Genomic DNA, 16926 nt, shown 5'->3' on the forward strand with positions numbered 1-16926 from the left:
TGCACAAACAAAGCTAGTTTTCCAAGGTTTTATATTTTTTTTAATTTTTTTTATTAATTTATAATGCCCTCTAGACTTACTGGTCAAACCATCGGTCTATACCTCAAGGGGGCATTGTAAAGTATTAATTTTCCAACTTTTATTTCTTGACCATGTTTGGAACATGTGCGTCACCATGTAAAAGAAAATTTGCGTGATTTGGAGGTAGTGGAAAAAATCACGTATGTTCAAAAACTGGCTTGAGTCCAAATGGCACCTCCGGAATGCGATGATTTTTTCGACCACCTCCAAATCACCCCTATTTTGGCACACATGATCTTTTGCACAAAAAAGCTAGTTTCCAAGGTTTTATATTTTTTTTGAATTTCTTAGTAATTTATAATGCCCTCTAGACTGACTGGTCAAACCATCGGTCTATACCTCAAGGGGACATTGTAAAGTATTAATTTTCTAAATTCTCTTTCATAGTAATATTTGGAACATCTGGGTCACCATGTACAAGAAAATTTGGGTGATTTGGAGGTGGTGGAAAAAATCACGTATGTTCAAAAACTGACAATGGCCCCTTCGGAATGCGATGATTTTTTCCACCACCTCCAAATCACCCCTATTTTGGCACACATGATCTCTTGCACAAACAAAGATAGTTTTTCCAAGGTTTAAATTTTGTTTTCAATTTTTTATTAATTTATAATGCCCTCTAGACTGACTGGTCAAACCATCAGTCTATACCTCAAGGGGGCATTGTAAAGTATTAATTTTCCAAATTTTCTTTCATAGCCATGTTTGGAACATGTGGGTCACCATGTACAACAAAATTTAGGTGATTTGGAGGTGGTGGAAAAAATCACGTATGTTCAAAAACTAGCTTAAGTTAGACCATATGGCCCCTCCGGAATGCGATGATTTTTTCGACCACCAACAAAGCACCCCTATTTTGGAACACATGATCTCTTGCACAAACAAAGCTAGTTTCCAAGGTTTTATATTTTTTTAAAAAAATTTAGTAATTTATAATGCCCTCTAGACTAACTGGTTAAACCATCGGTTTATGCCTCAAGGGGGCATTGTAAATTATTAATTTTCCAAATTTTCTTTCATAGTCATGTTTGGAACATGTGGGTCACCATGTACAAGAAAATTTGGGTGATTTGGAGGTGGTGGAAAAAATCACGTATGTTCAAAAACTGGCTTAAGTCCAAATAGCCCCTCTGGAATACGATGATTTTTTCGACCACCTCCAAATCACCCCTATTTTGGCACACATGATCTCTTGCACAAACAAAGCTAGTTTTCCAAGGTTTTGTAGTTTTTGAATTTTTTATTATTTTATAATGCCCTCTAGACTGACTGGTCAAACCATCGGTCTATACCTCAAGGGGGCATTGTAAAGTATTAATTTTCCAACTTTTATTTCATAGCCATGTTTGGAACATGTGGCTCACCCTGTACAATAAAATTTGGGTGATTTGGAGGTGGTGGAAAAAATCACGTATGTTCAAAAACTGGCATATGTTAGACCAAATGGCCCCTCCGGAATGCGATGATTTTTTCAACCACCTCCAAATCACCCCTATTTTGGCACACATTATCTATTGCACAAAGAAAGCTAGTTTTCCAAGGTTTTATATTTTTTTGAATATTTTATTAATTTATAATACCCTCCAGACTGACTGGTCAAACCATCAGTCTATACCTCAAGGGGGCATTGTAAAGTACTAATTTTCCAAATTTTCTTTCATAGCCATGTTTGGAACATGTGGGTCACCATGTAAAAGAAAATTTGGGTGATTTGGTGGTGGTGGAAAAAATCACGTATGTTCAAAAACTGGCTTAAGTTACCGAATGGCCCCTCCGGAATGCGATGATTTTTTCGACCACCTCCAAATCACGCCTATTTGGGCACACATTATATCTTGCACAAACAAAGCTAGTTTTCCTAGGTTTTATATTTTTTTGAATTTTTTATTAATTTATAATGCCCTCTAGACTGATTAGTCAAACCATCGGTCTATACCTCAAGGGGGCATTGTAAAGTATTAATTTTCCAAATTTTCTTTCATAGCCATGTTTGGAACATGTGGGTCACCTTGTATAACAAAATTTGGGTGATTTGGAGGTGGTGGAAAAAATCATGTATGTTCAAAAACTGGCTTAAAATGGCCCCTCCGGAATGCTATGATTTTTTCGACCACGTCCAAATCACCCCTATTTTGGCACCCATGATCTCTTGCACAAACAAAGCTAGTTTTCCAATGTTTTATATTTTTTTGAATTTTTTATTAATTTATAATGCCCTCTAGACTGACTGCTCAAACCATCGGTCTATACCTCAAGGGGGCATTGTAAAGTATTAATTTTCCAAATTTTCTTTCATATCCATCTTTGGAACATGTGGGTCACCATCTAAAAGAAAATTTGGGTGATTTGGAGGTCATGGAAAAAATCACGTATGTTCAAAAACTAGCTTAAGTAAAGACCAAATGATCCCTCCGGAATGCGATGATTTTTTCGACCACCTCCAAATCACCCCTATTTGGGCACACATGATCTCTTGCACAAAGAATGCTAGTTTTACAAGGTTTTTTATTTTTTTTTGAATTTTTTTATTAATTTATAATGCCCTCTAGACTGGCTGGTCAAACCATCGGTCTATACCTCAAGGGGGCATTGTAAATTATTAATTTTCCAAATTTTCTTTCATAGCCATGTTTGGCACATGTGGGCCACCATGTACAACAAAATTTGGGTGATTTGGAGGTGGTGGAAAAATCACGTATGTTCAAAAACTGGCTTAAGTCCAAATGGCCCTCCGGAATGCGATGATTTTTTCGACCACCTCCAAATCACCCCTATTTTGGCACACATGATCTCTTGCAAAAACAAAGCTAGTTTTCTAAGGTTTTATATATTATTGAATTTTTTATTAATTTATAATGCCCTCTAGACTGACTGGTCAAACCATTAGTCTATACCTCAAGGGGGCATTGTAAATTATTAATTTTCCAAATTTTGTTTCATAGCCATGTTTGGAACATGTGGGTCACCATCTAAAAGAAAATTTGGGAGATTTGGAGGTGGTGGAAAAAATCACATATGTTCAAAAACTGGCTTAAGTCCATATGGCACCTCCGAAATGCGATGATTTTTTCGACCACCTCCAAATCACACCTATTTTGGCACACATGATCTCTTGCACAAACAAAGCTAGTTTTCGAAGGTTTTATATTTTTTTGAATTTTTATTAATTTATAATGCCCTCTAGACTGACTGGTCGAACCATCGGTCTATACCTCAAGGGGGCATTGTAAAGTATTAATTCTCCAAATTTTCTTTCATATCCATGTTTGTAACATGTGGGTCACCGTGTAAAAGAAAATTTGGGTGATTTGGAGGTGGTGGAAAAAATCACGTATGTTCAAAAACTGGCTTAACTCCAAATGGCACCTCCGGAATGCGATGATTTTTTTGACCACCTCCAAATCACCCCTATTTTGGCACACATGATCTCTTGCACAAACAAAGCTAGTTTTCCAACGTTCTATATTTTTTTGAATATTTTATTAATTTATAATGCCCTCTAGACTGACTGGTCAAACCATCGGTCTATACCTCAAGGGGGCATTGTAAAGTATTAATATTCCAAATTTTCTTTCATAGCCATGTTTGTAACATGTGGGTCACCATGTAAAATAAATTTGGGTGATTTGGAGGTGGTGGAACAAATCACGTATGTTTAAAAAGTGGCTTAAGTTAGACCAAATGGCCCCTCCGCAATGCGATGATTTTTTCGACCACCTCCAAATCACCCCTATTTTGACACACATGATCTCTTGCACAAAAAAGCTAGTTTTCCAAGGTTTTTTATTTTTTGAATTTTTTATTAATACATAATGCCCTCTAGACTAACTGGTCAAACCATCGGTCTATACCTCAAGGGGGCATTGTAAAGTATTAATTTTCCAAATTTTCTTTCATAGCCATGTTTGGCACATGTGGGTCACCATGTACAACAAAATTTGGGTCACAATTTTTGAATTTTTTCTGAATTTTTTATGCCCTGCCCAATGCCGGTTCGAAACATGCGGCTTCACGGAGCCACTATAAATTGTACGAAAGGAGATCTTTCATATTACATATAATCAACTTGCATTTCATGAAAAACATCCTTCATGTTACAAATAATCATTACACCTTTATTCAAATATTGTTTTTTGCACACACACACACACACCATCTTTAACTAATTTTTTATTAGTATTTGATGAAATGAAGGAATATGTGCTCAGTTATTGGAATATTTGATCAGATGGTGGAGTATTTGCTATTTTTGCTTACTCAAATGAAGGAAAGATGTCATATGTGTCGACGAACAATTTCCACTTACTTCACTAAAAAAACATTAATTTACTTAACACAAAGTTTTACATTTGGTCCAATTTGCTTATGGGCAGAGCATGTTGCACAAGGCCACAGCATGGGAATTTATTGCACCATTGCCACAGCGTGTTCCACATGGCCGCAGCATGGGAAGTGTTTGCAGCATGCCTGATCAGTGAAGCAACACTGATGCGGCATGTCTGATCATTCCAGCAGCTAAATTCAAGAAAATCATACATCTTAGGAACCATAATGGCAAATTTAAGGGACACAAATATAGATAGCAATATATACTACTGCCATAGATGGCAGCATCCACACAGCACACTTGCTAATGCAGACCACTAGCATATTAGATATGTTTGGACCGCACATCACAGTACTGCACTTAGATAAAGTTCATACTAAATTACCACTACAAGTTTCCACCATCAGAATACCACACAAAGTTCACCAAAAGGACTGAGCCTTCCTACATCATACGACAACGAGGGTCTAGGTCAACTACATGTCAGGGTTTCTCAGGACCTTGTGGAGGGCAGAATGCTGAGCCCTGATCTTTTAGTCATCACTACTGATGGATGTAGCCCGACAATGCTCCATCAGATGCTCCAGCAACCCAGACCTGGGCTTGGGCCTGCTGCAGTATGGGCACCGGTACTTGTCAGACCTCCAGTTGTAGTACCTAGCAGATCCTTGGGCCCTGATCTTCAGCACCTCCTTCTATTCAAACGACTCGACGTTCCCCTCGACCACATCATCTCCAGATTGATAATGCACACATTAATGACTAACATTAATACGTTATGCATTCAAATACTATAAACATCTAACACTAAGTCAATGCACAAATAACATTTCAGCTAGGCCTTACCTCGTACGGCTCATCCTCATCACTGTCATAAGGGTAGTAGCCAGATGAGTCCCACTTCCTCTTCTTGCCAACAAGATCCTCCTTCTGCTATATTGTCAACCAAGCAAGTCATTTACAAGGAATTGAATTGCAGTTCAAATAATGTCATTACAAACAAGTTGATTTTGCATAATGATGGAAAGCTCCTAAATATATTTCATACACTATATATGAAGCTATATACATACTAAACAATTGGCTTATGAAAATACAAGTTCATTCATATGGACATACAATTTCAGTTTTTGCTTTTGAACATGCATATGAAGGTATAAATGAATATCATTCCTCTCTTATTAACCCATGATATAGTAGTTTTTGACAAACAATGCAAATAGGACCTTTATATATAACTTCACAAACATGTCAGGTTTTCATTTCATTTGTAAATCTTAATAAATATTTAGTTCAGAGCAGTTCTCAATGATCACTCATAAGTCAGAATAAGTGAAATGGTGAAGCCTAACTCCTACATCTAATTAAAACACCCTAACTCCAGCATCTAATTAAAAAACACTAACTCCTACATCCACTGGAACATTGAATCACAAAATTTACGTACATATATCATTGGATATAAATGGATCCACTACAAATAACACTAACTCATACATCTAATTAAAATATCATAACTCTTACTTCTACTGCATCATTCAGTCACACCATTTAATTACATTTATCTCTGCCTATAAATGAATCCAATACAAAAGAAACCTAACTAAACATCTAATTAAGAAACACTAACTAGTACATCTACTACATCATTCAATCACAGAATCTATATAACTGTCTATAAATGAATAATACAAATAAACCTTAACTAACCAACTAATTAAAAAACCATAACTACTACATCTACTGGATTATTCAATCATACATCCTACATATAACTGGCTATAAATGAATCCAATACAACAAAACCCTAAGTAAACATCTAATTAAAAAACCCTAACTACTACATCTACTAGATGATTCAATCACAGATTCTGTATATATCTGTCTATAATTGAATCCAATACAAATAAACCTTAAAACCCATAACTACTACATCTACTGGATGTGATTCAATCACAAACTCTACTTATCAGTGGCTCTAATTGAATCTAGTACAAAAAATCCCCAACTAAACATCTAATTAAAAAACCCTAACTATTACATCTACTGGATGTGATTCATTCACACATTCTACATATCAAAGGCTATAAATGATTCCAATACAAATAAACCCTAACTAAACATCTAATTAAGAAACCCTAACTAGTACATCTATTGGATGTGATTCAATCACAGATACAACATATCTGTGGCTCTAATTGAATCCAATACAAAAAATCCCCAACTTAACATCTCATTAAGAAACCCTAACTACTTGATCTACACAATGTTCAATCACAGAATCAACTAAACATCTAATTAAGAAACCCTAACTAGTACATCTACTGGATGTGATTCAATCACAGATACAATATATCTGTGCCTCTAATTGAATCCAATACAAAAAATCCCCAACTTAACATCTCATTAAAAAACCCTAACTACTTGATCTACTAGATGATTCGATCACAGAATCAGCTAAACATCTAATTAAGAAACCCTAACTAGTACATCTACTGGATCTGATTCAATCAGAGATACAACATATGTGTGCCTCTAATTGAATCCAATACAAAAAATCCCCAACTTAACATCTCATTAAAAACCCTAACTACTTGATCTACTGGATGATTCAATCATAGAATCGAAACTTAACCTTCACTATAAATCAATCAAACATCTAAAAACCCTAACTATCAGAAGGGGATGCAGCAACTAGCAACTACAAAAAACACTAACACCCAAAACTACTACTTAACGGGGGTAACTAGCAACGGAGGGGACTGCTGGCAAGGATTACCTACAGGTCCACGTGCTCGCCGCCGGCCTCCGCAGGTCCATCAGACGGGCCGCTCGACGCCGTCACGCCAAGAACCGGCACGGCTGAGTCCGCCACGGCGGAGTCCGCCACGACCACCTTCTTCTCCTCCAGATCCGACGCCGCAGCAACCGATCCAACGCGTGGGGACACAGTAGCTCCTGCACCCGCGCCGCCGATGAGGGTTTGCACGGCATCTGCCACGGTCTCCGCGCCCGTCTTCTGTAGATCTCCGCCCGTGATGGCGGCTTCGCGACGGCCTTGCTCCATCCGAGCCAGAAGCAAGCAGGAGAAGAGAGGGATGCGGCGGTGGTGAGCGAGCAGGTGGGGTGGCCGGTGAGCGAGACGATGAGGCAGAGCAGAAAGGAGGGAGAGGGAGGCAATTTGGGGGAAATGGGGTGGGCGATGCGGCCGGTGCCCATTCCCCTCCTCTTATACTAGGGGGCTTTTTTGGAAACTACCCACGAACACGTGCACGCGCACGACTGCGGGGAAACGCAACCACCAGCGTATAATACACGTACACGCCTGGCGTACAATAGTACACGGGCCGGCGCGGGCTCATACAGGGCTCTAGGACTTGTCTATGCGCATTATACACCCACCTGAAATGACCATCGTGCCCCTAGTTACGAACCGCCATCGACACATCTGGACCATCCTTGTGTTTTTCCCACTCGCGTTCAGCCCAGGGGGGGAGCACTGGAGCAGAAACGATAGTGCTTGTTATGTTTTGTTCCAAATTCATATATAAGTATAAAGCCTATCTTCTGACCAAGCGGAGTGGAGGCCCGTCGTCAAGAGCTCGCCGTGAAGGACCCCTGCGATACGGATCAGTTGCGACCGGCATAGGTCACATCTACTATATATATCCTTTGTAAGCCACCACATGAGATGAGATCATCGTTGTAAATCCCAGCATTTGTAAACTCTCATTATATAGTGAAGATTTGTTGACTGGTGTCTGTGGTTTTTTCCCTTCGTGTTAGAGAGCCTTTTCACATTAAAATCCTTGTGTCCCCTGGGTTTGATTCGTTCTTTGTCATTGGTTTTGCGTGCGTATCATTAACTAGTGGCATCACAGTCTTGTTTCTGTTTAGGGTTTCGATGACGTGGCATCAATGAACTATGACCTACCGTTGTTGGATTACAACACAAGGTTTTCAATGAATCTGTTATGAATCATGACAGCTTGTCCACAGATGTTTCGTCAGATACTTCTGAAGTGCCACAACAAGTTACTGTGTAGGTGCGGCACCTTGATGAGGAGGAAAATGAAATTGTTGATAATGATGATGCTCCTCCAGATTCATCGACTAATGGTAATGATGCTCCAGATAGAAAAATTCATGATAATGATGTTGTGCAGCACTCACCCCAGTTTGGCAACAATAAAATCAGTCTCTTGCAGCTAGCATGCAAAAGAGGATCATTAAAACCTAAATGCCTAATTGAATAGCATTACCTTGTTCATTATGCTTTTAGTTGTGCTGAACAAGTTGAGAACTATCATGAGACATCCACATACGTTAACGCCGTTGTTTCCGGTGAGCGCAAGAACTGGAATTCTGCTATGCATGAAGAGATGTAGTTACCTGAGAAAAATGACACGTGGAATATTAATTGAGAATTGCCTCGCCAAATAAATCAGTGTACAACGTCTCGCTAATAGCACACACTATAACGCTTTATACCACACTAATAACTTATTATGAGGCCGGCCCTATTTTGCTGTACCATGCTATTTTTCTCCTTGGTGGTAGCTCAACATGGCAAATTCATAACCTCATTCGTCTAATGCACTCTACATGCATGCAGAACTTGTTCGAGGCGGGCACGGACACGACATCGATCACGGTGGAGTGGGCCATGGCAGAGCTGATCCGGCAACCGGACATCCTGAAGCAGGCGCAGGAAGAGCTGGACACCATCGTGGGCCGCGAGAGGCTCATCTCGGAGTCAGACCTGCCGCGTCTCACCTTCCCGCGCTTGGTCATCAAGGACAATTTCCGGCTGCACCCATCGACGCCGCTCTCGCTACCGCGGATGGCCACCGAGGAGTGTGAGGTCGCCGGCTACCGCATTCCCAAGGGGACAGAGCTTCTAGTGAACGTGTGGGGGATCGCCCGTGATCCGACCCTGTGGCCTGACCCACTGGAGTTCAGGCCTGCCCGGTTCCTCCCCGGAGGGTCGCACGCCAACGTCAACATCAAGGGAGGTGACTTCGGGCTAATACCATTTGGGGCGGGCCGGAGTGTTAGATAATAACGAGAAATAAACGAGACAAAGAGACATGGATTTTTATGTGGAAACCCTTGCGGGAGAAAACCACGGACGCACGAAGGCGCAATCACTATGACGAGGAGTATTAAAAGCACGAGACGACAGACCATCTTAGGTGCGACTACATGGGGTATATATGAGGGCAATACATGAGAGTCCTTAGAGGACAAGTAAACGAGTTATACTCATACGCGTCAACGTCAACTCAAAGGCCCACACCGGTTATACTATGTCTAGTCCAACATGGTATAATTTGGATCACAATTTAACAATCTTCACCTTGATCCAACTTCCCTCAAGTAGTCGAAGAAAAGTAAATAACTCCATCCAAATCAGTATAAACACCTTGTGCGTCAAAGTCCATCGGACTAGTGAGAAATACCAACTAAGTCTGAGCAAAGCTCAAACTTATTGGTCGGAACTAGCTTTGTCATCATATCAGCAGGATTATCATGAGTACTTATCATGCATACCTTCAAATTGCCTTCAGCAACAACATCTCGAATATAATGAAATACGACATCAATGTGCTTTGTCCTCTCATGATACATTGGATTCTTTGCAAGATATATAGCACTTTGAATGTCACTAAATACAGTAGGGCAAGATGAATCTCCACAAAGCTCAGCGTACAAACCTCTCAACCAGATAGCTTCTTTGCATGCCTCAGAAATAGTCAAATACTCGGCATCAGTAGTGGAACAAGCCACAATAGACTACAAAGTTGCTCTCCAACTCACATCACAACCACCAATGGAGAAAACATAACCCGTGAGTGATCTTCTCTTATCCAAATCACCAGCAAAATCAGAATCAACAAAACCAACAAGTCCATCTCTAGTTTTCTCAAACTGTAAAGAAGCATTAGAAGTACCACGTAGGTATCTGAAAATCCACTGAACTGCTTTCCAATGCTCTTTTCCAGGATTAGCCATGTATCTACTGACAACACTCAATGCATAAGATAAATCTGGACGAGAACAAACCATGGCATACATAAGTGAACCAACTGCACTCGAATAGGAAACTCTAGACATGTACTCAATATCAGCATCTGACTTAGGACATAAAGCTGATGATAATTTGAAGTGTGCGGCTAACGGAGTACTCACCGGCTTGGCATTATGCATATTAAAATGACGAAGAACTTTATCAATATATCCCTTCTGACTCAGGTATACTTTTCCAGATGGTCTATCTCTGGATATTTCCATGCCAAGGATTTTCTTTGCTGCATCCAAATCCTTCATCTCAAATTCATTACTCAATTACTTCTTTAGTTCATTAATTTCTGGCATGCTCTTTGCACCAATTAGCATATCATCAACATAAAGAAGTAAATAAATAGTTGAACCATTGACAGTTTTCAAATAGACACAACTATCATAATTAGACCTTTTGAAACCTTGAGAGAGCATAAAGGTGTCAAATCTCTTGTACCACTGTCTAGGGGATTGCTTCAATCCATAAAGAGATTTCTTTAACTTACAGACAAGCTTTTCTTTTCCAGGAATAACAAAACCTTCAGGTTGTTCCATATAAATATCCTCTTCTAATTCTCCATGTAAGAATGCATTTTTAACATCCAGTTGCTGAAGCTCAAAATCATTCATGGCAACAATACTAAGTAAATTGCGAATAGATCTATGCTTCACAACAGGAGAAAAGACTTCGTTATAGTCAATACCTGGAATCTGACTGTAACCTTTAGCAACTAACATTGCTTTATATATTGTCTCATCATTAGGAGAAACACCTTCTTTCCTCTTGAAAACCCACTTGCAACGAATAGGTTTCTTCTCTCTAGGCAATCTTACTAAATCCCAAGTGCCATACTTCTCAAGTGATTCCATCTCATCATGCATAGCAGTCATCCACTTATTACTATCACCAGAAAAAATAGCCTCGGAATATGAAGAAGGTTCAGCATTACCTTTAATTTCTTCTGCAACAGATAAAGCAAAAGAAACAATATTGCACTCTTCAATTAAACTGTCAGGTTTATTAGTACCCCGCCTAACTCTGTCACGTGCAATATTCCAACTGGGTGGGACAATAGGCTGATTTGGAGTGGGAGTGACATGATCATCATTAACGACAGGTTCATCATGTGCATCAACAATTTCATTACCAGTTGTATCACCGGTTTCAATAACATGCTCCACCTGAACAGTAGGCTCCTGAACAATAGGCTGTTGTTCACTCTCAAGGGAACATTAGTAGATGAAACATCATGTAACATAGTAGATTCATTAAAGATAACATTTCTGCTAATAACAACCTTCTGGGTTTCAGGATTCCATAATTTAAATCCTTTAACACCAGATTTATAACCAAGAAAGATGCACTTAACAGCTCTAGGCTTCAACTTTCCATTATCAACATGAGCATAAGCAGTGCAACCAAAAACTCTCAATTGTGAATAATTAGCAGGTGAACTAGACCATACCTCAATTGGAGTTTTCTTATTAAGAGCAATAGATGGTGCTCGATTAATGAGATAACAAGCAGTGCGAAGCGGCCTCGGCCCAAAAAAGCCTATGCAAACCTGCATTGGACAACATGCAACGGGCTCTGTAAACAATGGTCCTATTCATACGCTCGGCACACCATTTTGTTGAGGAGTATAAGGAACGGTGTAGTGTCTGACAATGCCTTCAGACTTGTAATAATTCTTAAATTTCTTAGAACAGAATTCCATACCATTATCAATGCGAAGTATCTTTACCTTCTTTTCAGTTTGTCTCTCAATCATAATCTTCCACTCCTTAAATGCTGAGAATGCTTCATATTTATGCTTAAAGAAATAAGGCCAAACTTTTCTCGAATAATCATCAATAATAGTCAGCATGTAACTAGCACCACCTAGTGACTTCTTGCGAGATGGTCCCCATAAATCAGAATGAACATAATCAAGAATACCTTCAGTTGTATGAACCGAAGTATTGAACTTCACCCTCTTGTCTTTGCCGAAGATACAATGCTCACAAAATTTCAATTTACCAGGTTCATATCCATCAAGAAAACCTCTCTTATTTCACTCTGCTAAACCAAGTTCACTCATATGTCCAAGACGCATATGCCAAAGGTTAGCAGCATCACAATCAGAATTCTTTGATACAACAGGAGTAGTGTTACCTGAAACGATAGATCCTTGAAGGTAATAAAGACCATTGGTCGAACTTAAGTCACCTTTCATCACAACAAGGGAGCCTTTGGTGACCTTCAAAACACTATCTCCACCTGAATACTTGTACCCCTTTGCATCAAGGGCACTCATAGAAATAATATTTCTCTTCATCTTCGGAATATACCGAACATCTATCAAAGTTCTGATTATGCCATCAAACATCTTGATTCGAATAGAACCAATGCCTTCAATCTTGCATGGTGAATTATCAAAACCCAAAACGGAACCAGCAGAAGTAGTGGAATCAAAAGTATTAAACCAATCTCTATGTGGACACATATGAAAAGTGCATGCGGTGTCAAGTACACACTCATCATTGGTCTCAGCATATCCAGCAATAACGGCAAGAGCATCATCGGAATTATCATCACGAGCAACGTTAGCAGAATTTTCACCTTGTTTGTTACCTTTCCTCTTTTCTTTATTCTGCAACTTGAAACACTCTGAGATGTCATACCCGTCTCTCTTGCAATATCTGCAATATTTCTTGTCTCTGGATTGCGACTGGCCCCTGTGGCCGTTCTTACTTTTACCTCTGTTTCCATTATTGGAGTTCTTCTCCTTTGTCCTACCACGAACAAATAATCCCTCGGCTTGGGATGAACTCGAACCATCATGAGGCACCATTAATTTCATCTTCTCCTTAGAGTTCAAAGCTTCATAAACTTCATTAAGCGTGAGAGTATCACGACTGTATAATATGGTGTCTCTAAAATTGGTATAAGAACTTGGCAGTGAACAAAGTAACATTAAAGCAGTATCTTCCTTTTCATACTTAACATCCATTGTAGTTAGATCAGATATGATCTCTTTAAATTCTGAAATATAATTCAAAACATTACCTTCCTCGGGTAACTTGTGCAGGAATAATTTTTGCTTCAGATGCATCTTACTGGTGAGATCTTTCGTCATGCAAATCCCTTCCAATTTTAACCATAGAGCGGCGCCAGTTTTCTCTCTCAAAACTTCCTGCAAAATATTATTATGCAAATGGAGTTGAATTTTTGACAAAGCCTTACGATCAATTCTTTTCTCCTCATCAGTCCAGTCCTCAATTCGGTTCTTTCCAAAACTATCCAGTGCTTCATCATAGTTGGTATGTGCCAACAACGCCCGCATCTTGACTTGCCATAGGATAAACCTTGTGTCACGGTCCAGTGGCGGAAGATCATACTTCATGAAAGCCATGAGTAGATAACTTGATAGCTCACAGATGTGGATGTAGCAATTGAAAATCCGAACTGTAGTTTCACGTGCAGTAGTAGTCGAGTAGATGACGTGTGAACAAACAACAGATCAGACCAGGTAGGCTTCAAATCGATCGTACTTGACGCAGTAGTACTGGTGCGCAGCGATCTGTGCAGATCGCTCCGCCTCGGTACTTGATCCCTCGTGGACTGCAGCTGCAGACAACGCAGCAGATGACACACCCGCCGTCTGTCGGTCTTGGCGGATTAAGGGGCTGTTTGGTTCTAGGACTAGCATTGCCACACTTTGCCACACATTTTTGCCAAGCTTGCCTAAGGTTAGTTCATCAAAATGAAAGCCACAAGTTGGCAAGCCTAAGGGAATCTTGCCACACTTTTTGTGAGTATGCCATGTGGGGTCTAAGTGTGGCTTGCCAAAAGTGTGGCTTGAACCAAATACTCACCTAAGTTGGTCAAACTTGTCTAAGCTTAGGTGTGGCAATCTTTGGCAAAGTTAGTCTCAAACCAAACAGCCCCTTAGGGGAAATCGACCTCGCCTCGGACTCGGCGGATCGCAGGATGCAGCGACGCGCACAGAACGCCAACCCTAACTCTCGTCTCTGATCTCGTATCTGTAACCTCAGTTTTGTATACCATTTGTTAGATAATAACGAGAAATAAATGAGACAAAGAAACACTGATTTTTACGTGGAAACCCTTGTGGAGAAAACCACGAACACACGAAAGCGCAATCATTATGACGAGGAGTATTACAAGCACAAGACGACATACTGTCTTAGGTGCGACTACATGAGATATATATGAGGGTAATACATGAGAGTCCTTAGAGGACAAGTAAACGAATTATACTCGTACGCGTTGACATCAACACAAAAGCCCATACCGGTTGTACTACATCTAGTCCAACATGATATAATTTGGATCACAATTTAACACGGAGGATATGTGCGGGCCTCGGCTGGGGCATTAGGATGGTTGCCGTGACCACCGCCACGTTGGTGCACTCGTTCAACTGGGAGCTGCCGGCAGGCCAGACGCTGGACATGGAGGAGACATTTTCTCTGCTGCTGCAGCTGGTGCCTAGGCTGCTCCCATCGGCATACCAAATCGCATAATGTTCTGTTGCTTAGCCTTGGCGGCCAGGCACTGTGACATGGAAAATAACATTGTGTGCTGTTTTGACAAGTTTAATAAGCCACTGTGACAAGGAAAATAACATTTGTAGGGTGAGCTTGTGTACGAAAGAAGATCTGCTTTGTTGTTTTGGAAAAACAACTTCGTTTTCCTGTCACGAATAAGAGATCATTGGGATTGGTGCGAATATGATTGCTGTTGTATATTTTCTTATCATTTTTTCTTTGCTTCAGAGTTTTTTTTTCCTTTTTACTCCACCAAGTCACCAACGCACATCCTCGGCCTTGTTTGTCTTTTCTAGTTACTTGTATTTTCTTTATGTGTGTACATTAGTGTTGACTATTTTCATCATTACTATGCAGAGGCATGGTGTGTGATCATTGTATCAGTACCCCTTATGCTTCATTTTAAACTAATAAAGTTCACCCTTTGTCAGCAAAAATTAGCTGACTAAATAAAAACTACGTGTTAGTAAAAAACTAAAACAAACGAAACAAATTTCTTTTAAGAAAAGATGGGCATCGGTATCTATCTATTATATAATAAAAATATCTAATTGGCTAGAAAGTCCCACATTAATCAGGAATATCTGGTTGGAAAATATGTAGGCCCTAACTTAAATCACTATTCAAAAGCTTAGATCTAATGTAGGAAATTACAATTTTCACCTTAGACGACTGGTTGGATTATTACCAAAAATACTAGATAGTTTATTTAGTACGTAGACCAGTCCAGTGAAAATAATCTTATTATATATTTCAGAGAGAGAGAGAGAGATTCACATCTCCATAAGTGCATTGCTTTTAGCAAAATATTCACATATATATGGAATAACTATCTAACTAATAAATTGGAGAATGTGGCTGTGTGTGTGCGCGCGCGCGCGTGGGCATGTGCGTGTGCGTGTGCGCGTGCGCGCGTGTGTGTGTGTGTGTGTGTGTGTGTGTGTGGGTGGGTGTAAATTCATGTATTTTGAACAAGTGAGTAAACAACAACATGGAGATCCAGACAAGATGAAAGAATGGGTAAAACATTATGTTTTTTATTCACTTCACCAATCATTAATTTCTTATTCGATTCAAATGACCATCCGAATTTCAAAAGGTTCAGTAGGTACCGGATAAATACTCATAAAGTTTTGTTTGATTTTTCACAGGTTTTATTCATCTTAAATTTAATCTGCGCATATCTTCATGTGAAACGATATTTTTTTACATTAAAAAACATAGGATTAAAAAACAAAACAACACCAGGCTAGAAAATGCCGCAATAAAAATAATTACATATATTAGCATTGTAGACCTTGTACCAATATATCGTCACAGTTAGGCATAAACTATCTTTCACTAACTTGTCAATATTTATTATTGTACATAAACACCAGCCAACAAACTCAATGGAAGAACTCATGATTTGCTAACATATCATATTCATGTATCTTCAAGTAGTACACATGCAAGATAGACATGTTTCAACTTTATCTTTACTTGTAGTCATTTCTTAATATTCGGATTTTAGAAATGACATGGGACTAATTATTCCATATAATAAGGGCCTTTTGATTGAAAAGAAAGGTGAATGAAAAACATATGAAGAGCAAAATTTCCTTTTGGTGACACTACTAATCCGTTTGCTTCAATGAAACTGCGGACATTGCCCTTTCAACCGATCTCAGTTTCACAAGAAAAGCGTAAAAATTGTAAACCACTTGGACATCATTTTTAGTTACTACAGACCAAGAATATTATTGAGCTATTTCATTGCAACGTAACATGTTATTTGTACCCTGTTCGTGTTGTTTGACATGTGTTTAACCGCTTTTATGAGGATTCATATGTTTTACTATTCCCGTGAACCAAACATCCGACCCTGAATATCTTCACAAATTAACTTTTTATTTCCAATT

General features: G+C 39.4%; 1 protein-coding gene across 1 annotated transcript; it reads left to right on the plus strand.

The window, feature by feature from the left end:
• The first annotated feature begins 9029 nt into the window (after positions 1-9029).
• LOC119315441 (flavonoid 3'-monooxygenase CYP75B4-like) lies at positions 9030-15001 on the plus strand. The gene is made up of 2 exons (XM_037590072.1): positions 9030-9454; positions 14821-15001. The coding sequence occupies exons 1-2, from the start codon at positions 9075-9077 to the stop codon at positions 14999-15001; spliced, it is 561 nt and encodes a 186-aa protein (XP_037445969.1). The 5' UTR covers positions 9030-9074.
• Positions 15002-16926: the final 1925 nt, after the last annotated feature.

This window comes from Triticum dicoccoides, chromosome 6A (assembly GCF_002162155.2).
Source record: "Triticum dicoccoides isolate Atlit2015 ecotype Zavitan chromosome 6A, WEW_v2.0, whole genome shotgun sequence".
NCBI classification, from domain to species: domain Eukaryota; kingdom Viridiplantae; phylum Streptophyta; class Magnoliopsida; order Poales; family Poaceae; genus Triticum; species Triticum dicoccoides.

Coding starts and splice junctions, on each gene's coding strand:
- LOC119315441 (XM_037590072.1), top strand. CDS start 9,075: ATGGCAGAGCTGATCCGGCAACCGGACATCCTGAAGCAGGCGCAGGAA. Junction 9,455..14,820: donor CTAATACCATTTGGGGCGGG/CCGGAGTGTTAG, acceptor TCACAATTTAAC/ACGGAGGATATGTGCGGGCC.